Genomic DNA, 20,394 nt, shown 5'->3' on the forward strand with positions numbered 1-20,394 from the left:
CTTAATACAAAAATGGCCGAGTTACTTGCGTGTCGACCCCAAGTGTGCAATTTGTAGTTTTATTTACAGCAGGGTAATTGCAGTATCCTTAACGGAGCGAAACAAAAGAGCGACAGTATTTAATTTACAATTATTTAACATCATATTACTTGAAGTGAAATTTTTTATATTTCTTGAATTAAACCAACCTTATCTCTTTACAGTGTGACTATTTTCCCTTGCCTTTAAACCCAAAGTTTCCTGTTAACAAGGTAAGTTGAAGACTCTCTAAACTTTTTATCAGGTAATTTTTACTGTGCGTATATCCTGTACGCTGGGGAAAACACATCCATGGCTATAATCGGATAGCTGTTCGAAATCAACAATCAAAGTCAGTTAAACATTTGAAAGCCAAGGGAAGTGTTGTTCACAATCCTGAGTGAATTTAGCTGACAGTTTTAAACTCGATTAACACTTTTCAGGGTTTTAGCTCGTGCAGCGAATTAACTTGACATAATATTAGGCTGTCAGCACTTTTTTGATCCAAAACCAAGTCTTCGAGGCAGCAGACTTTTAGCTTTCCGAGTACGAGCTCAATTTTATTTGTCGCAGAATAATAATTAGTTTCTCGCTTTTCGAAGACTTCAATTTGAGGTTGTTTTAAAATGTGCGATGTCCGAACATGAAATAGGAGTAAAATAAGCTGATAACTCGCTTTTTCTCGTTGATAATCAAGAAACATAAATTATTCATTTATTAAGAAAGGGTAGGTAGGAAACGCGAGGCTGTGATCCCGTTTCAAGCACAGATTTTACGTTTTCTAGATGTAGTTCTTAGGTTGTGTTTACGGTGCTTTTTTCGTAAAAAATAATTCACTCATCACGTATGTCTTTTAGTCGCTTTTCACGCTTCACGCGATAACTTTTGTCCTCATCGCGTGTTTCGGATAAACTCTGTCTACCCTCATAAGAATGAAATGACATTGTAAAGCAGCTGAAAGGAAGTCTTGGGGAAATATAAAGTTCCGAACTAGTTGCGTTGTTGGTGAAACTAATCTATCGGTGGAGCAGTACTCACCGAAATCCGCCTTGCGCGCGTGACATCTTGTTTGCATCTTGTTTACACTGAACATTTGTTATTTGTACATTAGACCAACATTGTACTTTTCTTCGAAGTGTGACTGGGTTAGTTTACTCAGAGACCACTCACCAGGATGTAAAGTTTGATATCAAGGTGAGTTGAAGTCTTTGTCAACATTTTTTCTTGAGAATGTCTACTGTAGATATCATCCTTTTGGTTTAAAGAACATTGTTTTGCTGTCGAGATCTACTATGTTTTTATATTCATTACTATTAAAAAATTGCTCGTTTAAGGAGTCTCACAATCCTAGGAATTTTCAAAACCTTGTGGAAAGTTTTTTTCGACCTTACATTAAAATTATAGTCAATTACTTAGGCGCTTACATACAATAATGGTAATATGTTCTAAACGTTCTCTTTGCACTGCGAGAAACGGAAATTTTTCTTATATTTGAAAGTATTTCTTAGTTAATCATATCTATAACAAAATTCTCGATCGTGATTGGTTCTCCGAGCGCCTATTTGTCACGTAATCGCCGCGCGATCACGGGGGTGTCCAATTACAGGTATCCAATTTGAACTTTTCGTAATTGGATACCTGTAATATTGGATACCCACGTGATTCGCACGTCAATTACGCGCTCTTTAATGGCTTCCTTCGCACTGTTTCGTACAGCTTTGAAAACTCATGAAAAGCGTTACAGACGTTTTCGCTCAAAAGAAGTTCTCAAAAGACATTTTTAAGTCTGAAATTTGTTATAGATACGATTAATTAGTAATTGGACCTCGTGTTGAACAATTCAGGGAGTAATCGTGCTCGTAATTTCAAATCGGCCTCGCGCTTTGCGTTCGTCCAATTTTGAAATTACTCGCGCGATTACTTCCTGAATTGTACTTCACTCAGTCCAAATACTATTACTAATCGCGTTATTGTATAGATTCTGCGCCTGTCTGGAGCTGTTGAGGAATGCACTACAAGATATGTCGACAAAGTAATTTGTACTGAATGGAGAATCATACAAAATACACTTCCGCGTCAATAAATGCGTATTCGCTTCTACCTTTTTCATTTTATATGTTTCAGTTGTACATATGCTTTTCTCAAACATATTTTAGTTCAAACAATGAATTTCACAAGAAAAGTAACCTAGCATCTTGTTTGCAGTTGAGGTAAGCCGAAAACAAAATTTAAACTCTTTTTTATGTTGTTGTTTTGTTCCGTTTAGTTTAGTTTTGTTTTCTTTTAAGTGATCTGGTAACTGTTTTCACTGAAGATGTCAAAAGAACATTGTTTCCCGCTGAGTTTTTACTTCCAATGTTGTGATAATCTCCCTTTCAGAAAGCTTCAGAATTAAATGAGAAGTCAGTATTCAGATATTCACATTCATTCTGCTGTAACTGACGATGACAGAAGTTTATCTGTGGAAACACGCATTTCAATCTGACAAGCGTTGTACTTTTATAATTTGTTTTTTTTAGTAAACGTTTGGTAAATGCGAAGTCAATTTCGATGTTCGATACCAAGTAAAGCGCTATTTAGTTCTTACAAGCGATTACGTTAGTTTGTTGAGACAACACTCTTATGTTCTCAACATTCTAAATTTATCTGGAATCACAACGAGACCATTTTCGACTGGACCTTCGTCGACTCAAAGAAACAAAAATACCGTTGAAAAGTGAATAAACTCTTCAAAGTTAACCACGGAATTTTACAGTGAGGATTTCGTTGCGTTTAAAGGCTATTGACGATTCGAATGCAATCAAGTTGATTTTCAAGAAATTTCCAAAGAAAAATTTATTCGGAGTGGAAAGAAAAAATATTGTATAAAGAACTTGCGCGATGTATAACTACAGATTTGCTTCCGATTATCTGTTTATAGACGTACAAAGCTGTTTTACACATGTTTGCTCAAACTATTAAACTCGTCTTTCTCTTTTCAGTAAGTTGCCGGTGCCTTGGAGAGAAATTTCACTGGGGAGGATTCTTATTATATAGGTTAGTGTAAAGTTTCCGTGAAGGTTTTTCTTTTCTGCTGTTAACGTTTTTACCTTTCTAGTTAGAGGACTGCCGCTCTTTTCTCGTTTATGAGCGATGTTTTATCAGTCCAATGTTCCAAGAACATAACTGCTCTGTAACTGCGCATAAACAAAAGGTATGAATCCAGAGAATCCTCTATGGAAAACGATCAAGTCAACGGTCCAACGAAATCGTTTTGCATAAAACTTGGAAGAGTGGAAAACTTAAAATAATATGACTATATTGACAAAAACTGTGACTTGCAGTTGGCCCTGGATTAAAGCATTGCTCGAGGTGGAAGGTGTTTTCATATACATGTTTAAATCTGTGCTACGCAGCTTTGCCGCTCACAGATTTATCTACCATACTTGATACTGAGCATTCATATCATTTCAGTTCATATCATTGGAGTTGTTCCACTGAGTTAAAGATGCAACGCTGGCTTTCTACAGCACCAGTCTTGTTTGCAATATTATTGTGCAAACCGCAAGGTAAGTCATTTGTGGACAGTACTATCAAAATAATACGTAAGGTTCATTAATGTTGCAGTTGTATGGGTAAAACCTCAAGATAGTGGACTATAGAAACCCTTTGAAATTATCCGTGCAAACAAATTGGCGCACATTGAAGTCCTACTGCAAGGATAATGGCATCCTGACCAAAATGTTTGATTTATTTTTGCATAAATGCACGGGTGCGAAAGATATAGAACAATTAAAATACAGTGGAATCCCGATTTTTTGAACCTCCAGGGGAAACAAAAATTGGTTCGAAGTATTGGATAGTTGTATAGTTATAGTTATAATTATAGTGTTCGACTGATGAGAGGAAACGACTTTTGGTTCGAGTTATCGGGAGAGTCGGAAAAAAAATGGGGGGTTCCAGAAATCGGAATTCCACCGTATTATAAATCGACAGAAAATTTTCACATATAAGGTAACCATGAATTACAGCTAGTCTGTTTTAAAAGACCTATATCTGATTTACATTAAACTGTTCATGATGAGTACTGAATCCTGCGCACGCTTCCCATTGTCAAAAATGACTCTCAAGAAATTAAGATAAAATTGTGATCGACTCGTTCCACAAGTTCCCATTGCGATAGTAAAATACCGTGCTTAAATGGTTGTATTTGTGCAATAATCTAATATTGAGGTATCTTCCTGTATAGATGTGTTTTCAAAAACATGCAACTTTGTCGTTAATGGATCTTCTGGCGAGTCCATCAGTTCCGAATTTAAATCCCCTGAAGACTGTGAAACGTCCATCTGGGTCATCACGGCACCACTGAACCACAGCGTCAGGTTGCAATTTGAGACATTTCAGTTATCTGATCTACGATTGTTTGGATGGTATTGGGTACATCCATACATGCAAATCTATGATGGACGAACCACAACTGACACCTCTTTAGGGGTTTTTACCGGAGCAAGGCGACCTTTCACCATACAGTCAAGTGGCCGGTTTATGTTGGTGAAGCTACGATTTACGCATATATGGTGGAGGGAGTATCTTAGCAACTTAAAGGGTGTTTACACATTTAAGACAACCAAAGGTAAGCTTGTTACGTGCATGTACAACTCACCGGATCAATTTAAAATCAATATGAGAAATGTTGCTCGTTTTATTTTCTTTCTTAGTTTGTTCCGCAGGAATCAAGTCTAGTGAATATAAAATTGATGACAAACGTTATTATTCAGGGAGCCACTACAGTTAGAACTGTTATCACTCAGTCTGTATGCGCAGTCACAGACGTAAAACGTATAAGTGTGGACATTAGAAGTTCCTTATTTATACGTACAGGGTTTACTGAAAGTTTGCTAGTTTGGATCAACGACTTCGTAAAAGAAATATAGGTAATAGAAATCAATTGAAATAAAACACTTCGGTAAATTATTTTGTTAAGCTGTATCAAGGTTTGTTTATTTACAGTGCGATCATAGGTCAACCTTGTTTCGCTGAAATAGGCCAGTGAAGTTGGAGAAAATCAGAAAATGTCAGAAAACTACCAGATTAAGATGGGCACTTTTTATTGGAAAGTTTTAATCCTATGGGATGTTTAAGACTTTTTCAACCTTGTTAGCTACACGGTTTCGGCTTTTTGAGGGATTACAATTCAAACAGTACCTCTTAGTGTGGCCATAAAGAGAGCTTCGCGGTCTCGATCATAAAGTATCGGGAGGTGCAGCGGAATGTTTTGATTAAATATGTAAGCCCAGTATCAAAGATCTCCACTCGGCGGGGTTATCGTCTTGTTGCTCATTCTTATGACAGTTCTTGCTGCTTAAACTCGAAACTAAACAATCAAAAAATACTAAGTTTCCTAAGAGGTCCACAGCTTTTCGCAACTTTATTAGACGGTTTTAATTTATTCTTTAATCTGGATTCTTCACAATCATCGGTTCGTTTTTAAACGAAGTTTGGCATACTTTGGATTCTGTATCCAAATCACGTGTGCGAGTCAAACAATTCGGCTGACAGAACGCTGACGCCATCAGTGTGCCCAACTGTTCTGACCCCGCACAGGTCTTCGGAAAGAGCTGATAAATAATGCGGAGAATGAGATTTTATGGCAGTTCGTGTGTTTAATTCAAACAAGGAGATTTCATGGAAACTGAGTCGTTGAAGAGCAAGACTTTGTTCTCCCAAAACATTTTCAATTGAAATCCTCTACATCTTCCGAATATTCAAACTGTCGTATAAACTTACTTGTTATTGCCAGGGGACTCGGTAAATCTGCCATTGATGTCGGGTTCCTATATCCTTTGCCCACCCCGAGAAGGGTTGATTTTGTCATCAACTTGTCATTAACGACGGTTTTGAATCTCGCGCTCGGAAATTAGCTGAACGTCGGTTCTTTCAAACCTTTGTAATACAGTCGATCCCCGATAACTTGAACCCTCGCAAACTCGAACCTCGCGCTAACTCGAACCAAAATCGGTTTCCCCTGGATTTCCGTCATACATTTACTGTAATTTTACCCTCGGTAACAAGAACCCTCGATATAACTCGAACCTCCCGCTAACTCGAAGCAATTTTCGTTCCCCTTCAAGTCATTTTCTATATAATTTCAACCTCGATAACTCGAACCATGAGCATGAGCTTTGTACCAGTAGCCAGTACCAGTACCAGTAGCTTTGTACCAGTAGCCCGACATTGTCCTCTTTGAAAAACCTGTACAGTTCACATTTCCTGGGCTTCTCCCTGCTGCTTTCCTTTGTTTTATTTTTCACATTACGTTACGTTCCGATTTATACAGTAATTTAGAGACGAATTGTTTTATTTTCAATCGACTTCTCTATTCTGTAATTAAATTTGATTAAACACCGCTTTTTCCTTATTTGCTGTTATTTGTTCTCAACTTCCGATAACTCGAACTCCCGATGACTCGAACCTTTCTCAATTTCCCTTGAGGGTTCGAGTTATCGGGAGTCGATTGTAATAACAAAAGAGCCTCAGAGCTACAGACAATTGAAATAACCATAAAAAGAAAGTTACGCGGCGCTATTGTGTACCCAAAATTCAAACCCAAAGTTTATTATGATTTCGATATGCTCTTTCCATTTATGGCATTCTTTAAGTTATAGTCCATAATCTATTTTTTTAAATCAAAATTTTTTGTCACGTGCCCCAAGCTACAAAGGACCTATTGTGTTTGTTGTTGTTGTTGTTGTTTATACAATACTGTTGCTTATGCAGATAAACCGAAAATATTGATCACACACCCACTTGTGCGGGCAGCACCACATCACTTTGTTTGGTGTTCTGCTGAAGGTTACCCACCAATCAACATATTCATCTTTAAGAACTCCACGTTATTGGCTAATGGAACTGGTTTGGTAATGACTCGCTTAAATGAAACTGGAAACTACTCATGTGTGGCCAGTAATGAAGCTGGTAACGACACCAAAGACTTACCGGTTACTATTGTAGGTAAGATATATTCTCCGGTAGGAACTACGATGAAATTCTTTGGTTTTGGTCAGCCATTTAAATCTTTTTTCTTTCCCTTCGTAAAATAAAAGGGATGAGAGTGACTAAGAGTTTGCCCATAGAGAACCCCACAGGGGCTGGGATGATACAGCTCAAATCACTTCTCTCAAACTTGACAAAACTGTTGGGCTTGGTGAGTAAATGATTATGGTGAAAATGACAGGTCAAAATTAGCCTGCAGTGCAGGCGTTATTTTGGAACGGATCGTTCGATAGACCAGGTTTTCGATGCCGCCATTTTACATTGTAAATAAATGCTTGATTAGTAGAGGGTTGGGACAGAGTCCGGAGGGTGGGGAGAGGAGTGTGTGGGGCAGTTGGAATAACGAATGTTTCCTTCCCCTCCACTCTCACGAATTTGTCCACCTCACGCCTACTTCATGGGTATATTTTTCTTTGCCCCAACCCTCCACAGTTACCAAATCCATGATGGTGGCCTAATACGAAAATGTGGAAAATGAAATGCAAATAAGAAATAAGTACAGCATTTATGTTACTTTGACACGATTTTGTGCTCTTTCATTCTTGGATTTTGGTGCCCCCTCAAAATTTCAGATATAGACAAGCGAGAAAGCTACTCAAATGTCGTTCAGCATCCACGGAGAGCCATCACTGCTGCTATAAACATACTGATTCGTTTAAAAACCCACAGCAACGCCTTGTGCCATCTTTGAAGATATAATGTCGAGCCGCTCTTTTTAAGTCAAAGGCTTGGTTCTTTTTTGGGTCATCTGGAACATTATCGGCCACAATAAAAATGGGAATGTTAAGAACGGTTTTAATCACTTTTGTTTGGGCCTTGGTGATGGTGGTAGTACGGGGGGGGGGGGGGGTGTGTTGCGGAGAGAAAATTGAGAGGCATAAATCAGAGAACTGAAAGGCTTATGGACGGGTGGGATCTAGTGTGATTTAAATGCTCTTTGTAGGTGTTCCGAAGATACCTTGATGAACGACACTCTATATTATATTATCCTGTTAAGATAATCTTTGGAATCTTTCGTGCCAGTGATCCATTGTTAAATATTGTTAGCATCCTATCTGGATATTTGTTAGCCTGCGTAGCGGGCGTTTCCAAAAAAGCACGAGAAGGGAACAAAGCTGCGGGCAAATGCAAAAAATAAGGAGCCGGGAGGAGGGGATGACCCCCTGCCCCTTCTTGCTCACTCTCTCCCCACTTCTCCCCATGTTTTGCTTATCCCAGGCGCTATCCTTCGCTCGCCCGCTTCAGAAAGAAAGAACTGAACTCGAAGTGGCAGAGTTTGTGTTATCCACAGCTCTGTTATGTTGCGGACGAAGGTTAAAATGGAAATTCAGGTGCTGATCAGAATGAGTCGTTTTCCGGTAAACAGACAATCGTTGATTCATCTTGGTTCACATGTTCACATGTTTAGTTCTTTTCTTCCTCCGAAGCGGAACTGAATGTGTGGATCAGTGACATTGAAATGATAGGAAAAGAGTTCAATGGGTATTCGTGATTTTCTTTTTTTCCAAGTCGTCAATACATCAATACAAATTTCTTTTTTATCAATAAATAGGAATGTATATTTTTTATAGCCAGTGCGGATATTCTTATTTTTCTACCGACTTTAGGCTAAGAACATTCTTAGATTACAAATTCGGAGTATATACTGAATGCATTTCAGTTTCACAGATGTCACCAGCTTGATAGAATCTTGTATCTAGTACTAGTTTTGTTTGATTAAGGAAGAAATACACCTCACTTTCCAGTGGCAAAATAAAATTCATCTGAAAACTTTGTGTTATTTTATTGCATTATATTTTCCATCAACACCCAAAACGAAAATGCTCTTGATTAAATCTCAGCCGTGGGTGTATTCTCAGCATCCCTGAGGGGGGGGGGGGGGTACTCCCTTATACGGCCTAAATAGGTATGTGCGACCCCAAAGGGTATAGTTTTTCAGCTGTTTTGGTGATAAATAGGGTATTGATTTTAGCTGATTTTGTCCATTTTGGTCATAAATAGGGTATGGTTTTCGCACTCTAGCCTTGATATGGGTATGTTTCTAAGAAAAAGCCACTTTTTCATCATTATCGAAAAAAAAACCAACAAAAGCCCTTCACAAATTATGTTCACGGTAGTTTAACATTTGTCTGAACTAGGGAACTAATTATAAAGCAGGTCTGAAACAGGGTTTTGATCTAAGGGTCAGGTCATAAATAGGGTTTCGAATTTTATCGCAGATTTTAGTCATAAATAGGGTAAGGGTTTTGGGAAGCGGGCCGCACACCCCTACCCAATTTTTCTGGGAGTAGGCGCCCCCCCCCCCCCACCCCCGGGGCTCAGCATTCGCCATTTTCAGTCTCAATGTTATTATAAAAATGATTAACCACTTAGCTAGAGGGGTGGGGGCGGTATCCAACACTCAGCTCTGTCTGTTCCATATAACGATTGGCGACTATATTCTAGATATATGTGAGAAATTGAGGACCTCATTGAGGCTCTTTGTAGACTCTCTACACATTCAGCTGTACCACACAGCGTTAAAAATTCGTAAATTCTACGATCCTCCCAAGATCCGCAAGAAAGACTCTCCGCTACGACCAATAGACTCGAGCATTGGTAGCGTGATGTACAATACTGCCATGTTCTTTGACAAGATATAAAGACTTCTTGTTGGTCTCAAAGGTCACCACATCATCAACAGAGAGGATTTTGTCAAAACAACGCGGGACTTCCTCCTGGAAGGAAATTCGAGTCATACGATACTTCGGCGTTGTTTACGAGATGTTATGCCAGTTGTCAGAGCTAAGCTGGAAGATGACCGAAGTCTACCGGAGAGGTGTCCCCTGGATGTACCACAATTATTCACCTTACTTGAGATGTGTCTTCCAAGTACCTATTTTACCTACCAGAATGAATTCTATAAGCAGAAACAAGGAGTGGAGTACACTTTCACATGGTGGTTTTTGTTGTAGAAATAATAAACCACAGAGCTAATTAAATATGCATAAATAACAGTCAAAATGTCATTTTTGCAGGGTCTCGCCCTAACGTAGAGAGAATAAGATATTTTGACCTACCATTTCGGTCATAATCATTCATTCATCGAACCAGGCATTTGTGTTCTGTTATCGGTCACGCTCTTAATTCCTTCATTTACATCCAGATTGCAGAAATCTGTGTGTTAGCAATGGTAAGAAAGCAAACGGCCAAGTTGAAAACCAAGTTCAGTGCAGGACGTCAAATTCATCAGTTGACATCTTTAAATGTCTTCCAACGACGACTACAAACCTGTAAGTGTACTCTCTTATTAGATTATCGTTATGTGTATCAGCCATGATGTTGTTATTTGACTTAAGGACGTTCGTGCGAAAAATTTCCAGTGGATAGATTTATTTAAAATTTTTACTGCAGTCAGATAACAAGCTACTTTTGTCAAAAATGCAGAAAAATTAGGGGTCACCGACTTCGTTTCAGAGATAAGACGTGTGGAAAACTACCCTGATTTTGAAAAATTGGCGCACGTAATTCAACATGGTCTGCAGGGGTTTATAGTTTAAAATGTCGAAGGTGACTCAACGGCAGCAAACGATCTTTAGCATATTTTGTGGAGGAGTGTCTGTGGCGTAAATAATGGCAAAACCCTTCAAGAGGCATTTGAAACCGCCGCACAGGTAAACGAAGGACTAACAAGAACGGAATTCGATGGTGCATTTTGCAAAAAAAAATTAAAACTTGTAATCGATAGATTTTGTTCATTTTTTTGCTAACCTTAGGAAATGATCCATCAAAAGAAAAATAGGGGTCACCTCACGTCCAAGATCGTTAAATTACTTAGCTCGCCCGCTCGATGCATGACGTGAGGTGTGAATTTACGTGCGCAGTAAGGATGCGCAGAAACAATTATCGCGAACGTCCTTAACTATAGTTTACTTGAAATTTCCTTTCGACCTTTTGGAGGACAGATAGAAGACATATTAGATTTCCCATCAAGATTAAAAAGACTGGCTGCCGCCGCACTAACCTGGTTAAAATTTCCAAATAACTTAACTCGGTTAGAGGTTGGTTATGATGAAATACATGTAATGGGGTTATATTTTATGATTGAGCGGCCGCACTGAAATGTGTTATCAAAACAACAAACTGACAGCCTTCGAGGACCTTGTTCTAACTTCCTAGATTCTTTTTTTCTTTTATTTCGTTTACCTATACTCACAGTTAGGGCAGTCTTTCTTCCTTCCTATGAACACTATGCAAATTTCCACGGGTGAGTTTTTCCAACAGGATGCTGATTTTTGCGTAGACGTCAAAATGTTCTCCATCACGGTCAAATAAATCGTCCTCGTATCAGCGATGGTTTCATTCTGTCGTGCATAACTTTTATAGAGAGCACTTCCGACATTCATGTCCAATACACCCAACTAGAGTCGATTCGTCTGAGGCACTTGACGATTCGACACGATTCGCACGGAGTCGATCCGCATTCCCGGAAGTCAAGACCCGTGAAATAATGATACATAAACGTTTCTCGTTCTTGAAACGTGACTACAAACTTGAGTCGATTCGTGTGAGGTACTTAACGATTCGACACGATTCGCACGGAGTCGATCCGCACCACCGGAAGTCAAGACCCGTGAAATAATGATACATGAACGTTCGACTCGATTCGCACGGAGTCGATCCGCATCACCGGAAGTCAAGACCCGTGAAATAATGATACATGAACGTTCCTCGTTCTTGAAACGTGACGACAAACTTGAGTCGATTCGTGTGAGGTACTTAACGATTCGACACGATTCGCACGGAGTCGATCCGCATCACCGGAAGTCAAGACCCGTGAAATAATGATACATGAACGTTCGACTCGATTCGCACGGAGTCGATCCGCATCACCGGAAGTCAAGACACGTGAAATAATGATACATGAACGTTCCTCGTTCTTGAAACGTGACGACAAACTTGAGTCGATTCGTGTAAGGTACTTAACGATTCGACTCGATTCGCACGGAGTCGATCCGCACCACCGGAAGTCAAGACCGTGAAATAATGATACATGAACGTTACTCGTTCTTGAAACGTGACGACAAACTTGAGTCGATTCGTGTAAGGTACTTAACGATTCGACTCGATTCGCACGGAGTCGATCCGCACCACCGGAAGTCAAGACCGTGAAATAATGATACATGAACGTTACTCGTTCTTGAAACGTGACGACAAACTTGAGTCGACTCGTGTGAGGTACTTAACGATTCGACTCGATTCGAACGGAGTCGATCAACCTCGTTCCCAGGGTCTCTCATCTTACCGCCCTCTTCGCTCGCTCCAGGGGGCGGTAAGATGAGAGACCCTGGGAACGAGGTTGGGAGTCGATCCGCACCACCGGAAGTCGATACCCGTGAAATAATGATAAATGAACGTTTGTCGTTCTAAAAACGTGGCGACAAACTTCGGTCGATTCGGTGAAGCACTTAACGAAACGACTCGATTGGTCGGGAATATTTCCTGCAAAGTGGAATCGTTTCCCTGGAAGTCTACTCGCAGTAGGCAGTAGCTGGGGTGTGAATTTTTTGACGATTCGAGTCGATTCGCCCAATTCGTCGCGAATCGTCTTTTGCAAAGTCGAATCGTCTCACCGGAAATCGACTTGTGATAGGCAATAACAGGGGGTGTGAAATTGTTGCGATTCGAGTCGATTCGGCGTTGCAAAGTCGAATCGTCTCACCGGAAGTCGACTCGCGCTAGGCAATAACTGGGAGTGTGAAATTGTTGCGATTCGAGTCGATTCGCACGATTCGTCGCGAATCGGCCTTGCAAAGTCGAATCGTTTCACCGGAAGTCGACTCGCGGAAGGTATAATAGGGTTGAGGACCTGTCATTAGGTTAAAAATACTGGCATTTCAATAAAGTTAATTCACTCATTCATTCATTCATTCATTCATTCATCCATCCATCCATCCACACGATTCGCCCGTGGCCAACGGTTTGTTTAAAGGCGGAATACTTTGACCACACGCTCTCTTTGGTCACAGGATTCTTCTTGTACGCGCACGTTAATTTCACGTTGTTCGCGTATACAGAAATTACCTAATTTAACTACCTAATGTTAATCCAGTGATATTGAAATGTTATTCTTCAATTCGATGTGTGCTTTCTTCACTAGAAAAGCTTTGGCTTTGTTCCCAACAACGATTGGTAACAGAGCCCAAGCTTTTTTATAACTGGATGGATTGGTTAATTTATTATTACTTCACAATCCTTTCTGATAACCTGTTTCTTATTTCTACATTATAGTTAAAGCTCGTAATATATGTTTACAAAAAGACGGCCGTTATGGCGTTTTCCACGGAATATTGACGCTGGTTTGTGTACTTTACTAGAACACTGTCCGGATCATCAAACTACGGTGGCCCGTAAGGGCCATCTGGATTTGAGTATCTTTTTTTCTAACCAAAATATTACTGTTGATTTCGTTTGGGTCTCAGTAACACGAGATCTCGACTAAGTAACGCGAGATCTCGACTTGTAACACGAGATCTCGACTTACAACACGAGATCTCGACTTAGAAACGCGAGATCTCGACTTATGACACGAGATCTCGACTTAGTAACGCGAGATCTCGACTTACAACACGAGATCTCGACTTAGCAACGCGAGATCTCGACTTATAACGCGAGACCTCGACTTCGTAACACGAGATCTCGACTTATAATGTGAGATCTCGTGTTAATAACGCCAGATCTTGACTTAAAATGTGAGATCTTGTGTTAATAACGCGAGATCTCGACTTATAATGCGTGATCTCGACTTAGTAACACGAGATCTCGAATTATAACACGTGAACACGAGAACTCGGCAAATCATATATTGTATAACTCGTTAGCACATGGCCAACGTTAACGGTTTACACGTATGATGCAGGCGTTTACTCCTTTATCTGGATCTGTTAGCAACGTTTGTGGCTGCAATTTTAAAGATCGCAAGCTAGCCGCTTTTTCACTTTCTTTGGTGGTGTTTTGTTCCAATTTTGAAGCCGTTAATGCGGTATTGCCATCTTATCTTCCCGCTCTTGGAGTGGCTTACCAGGGGAGAGACTCGTTAGTACAACAGTATTTTGATCTTGGTTTGAACTATGTTGAAATTATATCCTTTTTACTGTTAGTTCATGGTACAAGTTTAAGTCTCAGGCAATTAAAGAGAATTCTTCGAAGGAAAGGCGTCACGATTCGATCGAATCGAGTCGAATCGACAACATTTTCAACCCACCCTTAAAGCTCAGATGCGCGCAAATTGACTTCCGGTATGACGAATCGACAGCAAGGGATACGATTCGTGTCGATTCGATCGAGTCGTGTCGAATCGACAACATTTTCAACCCACCCTCAAAGCCCAGATGCGCTATATTTACAAAGTCTCGCGCAAATCGACTTCCGGTGTGACGAATCGACAGCAAGGGATACGATTCGTGTCGATTCGATAACATTTTCAACCCACCCTCAAAGCCCAGATGCGCTATATTTACTAAGTCTCGCGCAAATCGACTTCCAGTATGACGAATCGACAGCAAGGGACACGATTCGTGTCGATTCGATCGAATCGTGTCGAATCGACAACATTTTCAACCCACCCTTAAAGCCCAGATGTGCTATATTTTCTAAGTCTCGCGCAAATCGACTTCCGGTATGACGAATCGACAGCAAGGGATACGATTCGTGTCGATTCGATCGAATCGTATCGAATCGACAACATTTTCAACCCACCCTCAAAGCCCAGATGCGCTATATTTACTAAGTCTCGCGCAAATTGACTTCCGGTATGACGAATCGACAGCAAGGGATACGATTCGTGTCGATTCGATCGAGTCGTGTCGAATCGACAACATTTTCAACCCACCCTCAAAGCCCAGATGCGCTATATTTACAAAGTCTCGCGCAAATCGACTTCCGGTGTGACGAATCGACAGCAAGGGATACGATTCGTGTCGATTCGATAACATTTTCAACCCACCCTCAAAGCCCAGATGCGCTATATTTACAAAGTCTCGCGCAAATCGACTTCCGGTGTGACGAATCGACAGCAAGGGATACGACTCGTGTCGATTCCATCAAAGAGGGTCCTCGAATCGACATCCGGTTGGTCGAATTGTCAACCTTAAAACACGAATCGACTCTAGTTGGGTGTATTGGACAACCCTCACTTCCACTTCCGAATGAGCATTGAGGCTTTTAAAGCGCTTTTTCGTATTCTTCCACCATTTATAACAAAAAAGAAACTCTATTCCTGACAGCGGTACCGAGAGAAAAGCTTGTGGCAATTGGCTTGTGGTTTCTAGGCACTGGGGAAAGCTATCGCTCCACATCTGTTACGTCCGGGTGTTCGGAAATGCACTGCAATAACGTTATTCACGAATTGCTGTGAGCAATGTTTCACGTCAGAAAAGATCACATCTCTTTGCAATTCAACGGAGGGCATAAGAAAACGTAAAGAGAAAATTTGAATTAAAAATATGGCCTACCTCAAGTTGCAGATGTTAAACTCATAAAACTTGTGTTGTAAATCTCTGGCTGTAAGCAACTTCAGCCCCTTTTTTCACTGTGAGACGAGAGACCTTAACTAATTATAAATATAAGGTCCACCCTTAAATTATTACGGGTGTCCTTGATGGTCATGTGGCACGTAACACTTCTAATATCGTGTTTGTCTTTATGAATTAGCAATATAAAAGGGACCATGATAACTTACATACCTAAAGAAGCCTTCCGACACATGGTTGCGATTAAAAGCCTGTAAGTACCCAATAGCAATAAGTGTCTGTGAACAGGCTCCTTCCTGGGAATCCTGGGAGAAATAAAAAATCGAATGACTCGAACTTGGTTAAAAGAACACTCTACCAAGGAACCTGTTCAAATGTAACCTTTGTCATCACGTGCTATTTTTTATTGTTTTTATTATATTTTTTGCCTATTATCGAAGATACAAAAAACTCACTTTTTCAGCCTTAAGTTCATTTAATTCTTCACAAATAAAATCAAGGGAATTAATCTGGTCCTCAAGTTAGAACAAACAAGAGAAGAGTACGCTAAAGCGGAAGTTGCTTTTCCCCTACTTTTCTATGTACTGTTTTGGGGTTTATTTATTTATTTTTTTATCTTTCCACTTCTTCTTTTTATTTTCCTTGTCATGCAAGGGTAGAGCGATATCCGATGAATGCTTTGTTTCGAAAACAAGACAAATTTTATAACCTGGATGTTCATTCATCATCTGAGTGAGCTTTTTCTCTGACGTTTACTGCTGCATACCAACCACTTTGTAATTTATTAGTCTTAAGCGGTTAACGGTAGCAGATTCCATCCCCCTCCCCACACTACCAACCTGAGGAGTGGTTCAACAATAGCATAACCTTTATTCTACCATAGCCATACTTTATTGAAAATAATTTTCTTTACCGTCTCTAGTGATGTCAGTGAAAATGAAATAGAAGTGCTATCAGAAGACGTATTTTCAGATTTATTCAATTTGCAAGACTTGTAAGTTTGCAGCTCATCAAAATACGATCAATGTTATAAGACGCTTAAAAATAGTAGAAATATTAATAAATGCGTACGTTTTTAATTACTTTCTTAACTGAATTATTTGGCCAGATTTACTTATAAGGCACGAACTTAACCAAACAAAAGCTTCAATATATCTCATAATTACGCAAAAGGGGTCAATCAGAATAAGCTAATCTCTACCTCTAAGGCACGGACAGTCAGTTTTGTATGTTAAGTGTCCTTCATACGTTGCACAGTGATTCCGAAATTATAAAGATTTCGAATTTTCAGTTTTGTATCACTATTGTCAACGTCGCCTCCATGATTTCCAAGCTTTTTTGTACCGCCCCATATAGAATAAGATATATACTCTTGAAAAGAAAACCCCCGAAATCTTGTTAAAGACGATTCAAGCAAAGTTTTTATACTTTAAGTCAAGACATTGCAAACCTTTCTTGGCTCGTCATGCAGGCGACCAGTTGCAGGGAAGGGACCCCGATAGTGAACTCAACAATAAACATTATGGTTGCTGCTCCCTAGTTGTTGTTTTCTTCCTTGTTGTTTTGCAGATACTTATGGAAAAATAAAATTCAGAATTTGACAGAAAATGTTTTTTCTGCTTTGGCAAGCTTACAAGTCTTGTAAGTATATCCATATACGTTTTGTACATAATAAATGACACATTGAACTTAATATGCTAACATTGTAGTAAGGGATGGACATTAGCAAAAGACATTTTAAATTTGTGCCTGACACTGACCTACAAAAACGTTACAAACAACTCGTATAGTAACTTTGAAAGACGTTTTGAACGAACGACACCGGCCTTCGTTGCTTTTAAAAAGCCAGCTTAAATTACTTGCTATCTAACGGCTCACAATTTTGCGCGTGGTACGCCAGAAATATGGCGATTGACTGCTGCGCAACATAACAGATCACGCGAGTGATTTAGAGTTACTCGGAATTTCGATATGATATCGTTGGCTGCATTGCGGTCTCTATTAGAATACCAGGCGGTCACGAGAAAAAGAAAGAAAAGACTTTTTCCCGAGGCACATAAACGTTGCTTTTAACGTTTCTATAGGCTATGCATTGTCCAAAACAACTTTAAATGTATATTACCAAATGAAACATTGAACTTCAGTAACAAATGTTACTAAGCATGCGGGACTGGTGGCGGGTAGCTGGAGGAGAGTGACTGGGCTGAAAGAGGGATTTTGGGGGATCGAACGAGTGTTTACATGTATATTGGTGCAGCGTTACACGAGACCACTTTGCATCACTACAAAAGCTGTAACATCTCCCGATTACATACATCAAGTGTTTATTGCCTTTCTGAAAAATATATATTTACAACGTATCTATTTTTCCTTCCTTGTTTGCAGGGATCTGTCTCAGAATGCCATTCGTCGTCTTCCTCCAAGGATATTCACCGGACCATCTCAATTACGTCGCTTGTGCGTTTATCTTCATATTCTCATAAAAAATACGTTCTCTATGATAAAAAGTCACTATTTCCTGCTGTGCAATATGGTGTTAAAGTGATAATAACGAACGCAAGGCTGTTATGAATTAAGAATAAAACGTTAACAGATTGATACCTTAAGGAAGAATTAGCAGAATATTTATTGACGTTTCTGTTTAAATTCAGCCTTATTGGAATACGTCGACTTTGCGTACAGAAAAATTCATGACTTTTGCAACATTTTCTAGCTCTTTTTTAACTTAATTTACAAAAGAAAAGAAAGAAAGCTCTGAACTGTTCATACACGTTTTTGTTATTACAAAAAGTTTGAGTTGTTAAACCTTTGTCACACAAAACGATTTCCAATATTTCAATGTTACATGTCTTCAGAATTCTAATCCCTTTCGTGCCCTTTCATTGCCCAGAATTGATATTATTTGTTCCTCAATCTGAACTTAAAGGCTTATACTGATGGAAACCATCGCTAACAAAGATTCCGCTGCTAAAAAAAAAAAAACAACAAAAACTAACAAAATTAATTTTTTTAATTATACTATTAAGCATTCAGTCAGATATCTTTACCCGTCTTTTAGAAAAAGCAAACAAACAAACAAACAAACAAACAAACAAACGAAAAACAAAACAAAACAAAGCAAAACCAAAAAACACTGTTAAGGCACAAGGAGTTAGTTATCTTGCTAGGAAAGACAAAACCACTTCTTTGTTTTTGTTGTTGTTGTTTATAATCGTTCATATTTTTTGCTTTGCTTTAAATGTTAACAAGATAAAAAAAAAAAAACATTAAATAAGCAAAAATAATTATGTAAGTATGCACAATAGAAAAACAACATTTTACCTAATTTCAGGTACCTGGGTGAGAACGAAATTGAAAAACTGCCCACGGGATTGTTTTCCAATCTTTCAAAGTTGGATGAACTGTAAGTTTGTTTTCGGTCCAATCTTAATTTAACCCTTTGACTCTCAAGGACGTATATACACGTCCTGAGTGGTCGTGCTCTTTGTACCACTTGTGACGTCATCAATTGAAATGTCACCAGATATTCCTGATAAGCAGATAGTAGAGCTAGGATAGATCTATCCGCACAACGGTCGGCTTTGGATATCGACGGCATTGTGACGTAGCAGATTGAAAAACAACGTTATCAGTTTTGGTGCAAAAGTGGTGGTAAAATGGCTCACTATATCCATAATAGATCACGGTGCCATTTCTAGGGTTTGCCCATAATCAACACCCAACTTTTTACGGCAGTCAGAAAGAATATGCAACGCAAAAGGTAGCGAAAGGTAAAGGGCCGAGAAAGAGGAAAGGAAACGGAAGAGAAAAATAAATCGGAACGGGGAATTACACCAACTTGAAATATTGCACGTGTTTGCACCTAATCTTCGGGAAATCTATCTTTTTGGTAAAAATTAGCTTTTTCAGCAAAACTGGCCCATTTAGCGTCATGGCAGCCAAAGAACTGATTTAACGGTTAAATATGGCATTTTGGGGTGAAAAATTGGTAGTCAAAGGGTTGAACGGACAAATATATTATACTATTGAAGTCTCTGTCAGAAATACGACAGTGGTGCGCCCTATCAACTCCTACTCTCCGTTTGTCGACCAAAAAGAAAAGCATCAAGTTTGCGTGAATAGATGCCGAATAGCCTGTGTTCCGTCAGCGGTTTTCTTCTTCCAGTTACAAGCTAAGAATTATTGAAAGCGTTATTGGCGCGTTTGTTACACTGTTCACAGGCCACGACTGACAGCTAAAAGCAGCAGTACACAGTGGTATAATAGGGAGATGTCAAAATGCAGTAACAACCAAAAAATGTACTAAAATCCACAGGACAGTTCTTTTCCAGCATAATGATAACAACGAAACGCCCAGCCCCCTCCCACTCCGCCTCTGTCCCTCCTCATAACTGTTCAAGAGGGTGGTGGGTGAAGGGTGGTCGATAGAATCCTGTTAAGTTTAACTCCAAAAGACACAGCGAGGCTATTTTTTATTGAAAACATAACGTTGGGCTTACTCCTTTTGGAAGAATAGACGGTTACAACCGGTTGGAATAATCATGGCAAAAGAGAATATTTGGTTTAGACAAATGGTCTAGGTTAGATTTTAATAAAAGTTAACATTATTATCCACTTACATCGTTCGATACTCCAGACATTTGACAAATTTTCCACTCGCAAGGGTGGGCAGTTACAGGTCAACCCTATGTTAAAAAAAAAAAGATTATATTATAACAGCAACATTACATTTGTTATTTTATTGACGAAATAGGGAATCATTTTCGTAGTCTTATCGAATGAAGGAATTGCCAGTAATCGGATACCCGTGTTTGCGAAAAGAACTCTGGGATCG

At 39.4% G+C, this 20,394-nt stretch overlaps 1 protein-coding gene across 6 annotated transcripts in view; it reads left to right on the top strand.

Annotated features, from left to right (window-relative positions):
• Positions 1-20,394, top strand: part of LOC145471403 (uncharacterized) — a 25,825-nt gene extending 5,431 nt beyond the window's left edge. Inside the window, exons 3-13 of one of the 6 annotated variants that reach the window (XM_081454856.1) lie at positions 204-251; positions 1,130-1,212; positions 2,175-2,228; positions 3,000-3,566; positions 4,247-4,630; positions 6,775-7,008; positions 10,196-10,322; positions 15,742-15,813; positions 16,483-16,554; positions 17,130-17,201; positions 17,946-18,302. In XM_081454856.1, coding sequence (XP_081310982.1) covers positions 3,506-3,566; positions 4,247-4,630; positions 6,775-7,008; positions 10,196-10,322; positions 15,742-15,813; positions 16,483-16,554; positions 17,130-17,201; positions 17,946-18,105 — 1,182 coding nt within the window. In that variant the 5' untranslated portion in view covers positions 204-251; positions 1,130-1,212; positions 2,175-2,228; positions 3,000-3,505 and the 3' untranslated portion in view covers positions 18,106-18,302. Of the gene's footprint in view, positions 1-203; positions 252-1,129; positions 1,213-2,174; positions 2,229-2,549; positions 3,567-4,246; positions 4,631-6,774; positions 7,009-10,195; positions 10,323-15,741; positions 15,814-16,482; positions 16,555-17,129; positions 17,202-17,945; positions 18,303-18,891 lie in introns of those variants that run through there. The other 5 variants (XM_081454853.1, XM_081454852.1, XM_081454854.1 and 2 more) reach the window with 5 other exon arrangements.

This window comes from Orbicella franksi, unplaced genomic scaffold (assembly GCF_964199315.1).
Source record: "Orbicella franksi unplaced genomic scaffold, jaOrbFran1.1 SCAFFOLD_77, whole genome shotgun sequence".
NCBI lineage: Eukaryota > Metazoa > Cnidaria > Anthozoa > Scleractinia > Merulinidae > Orbicella > Orbicella franksi.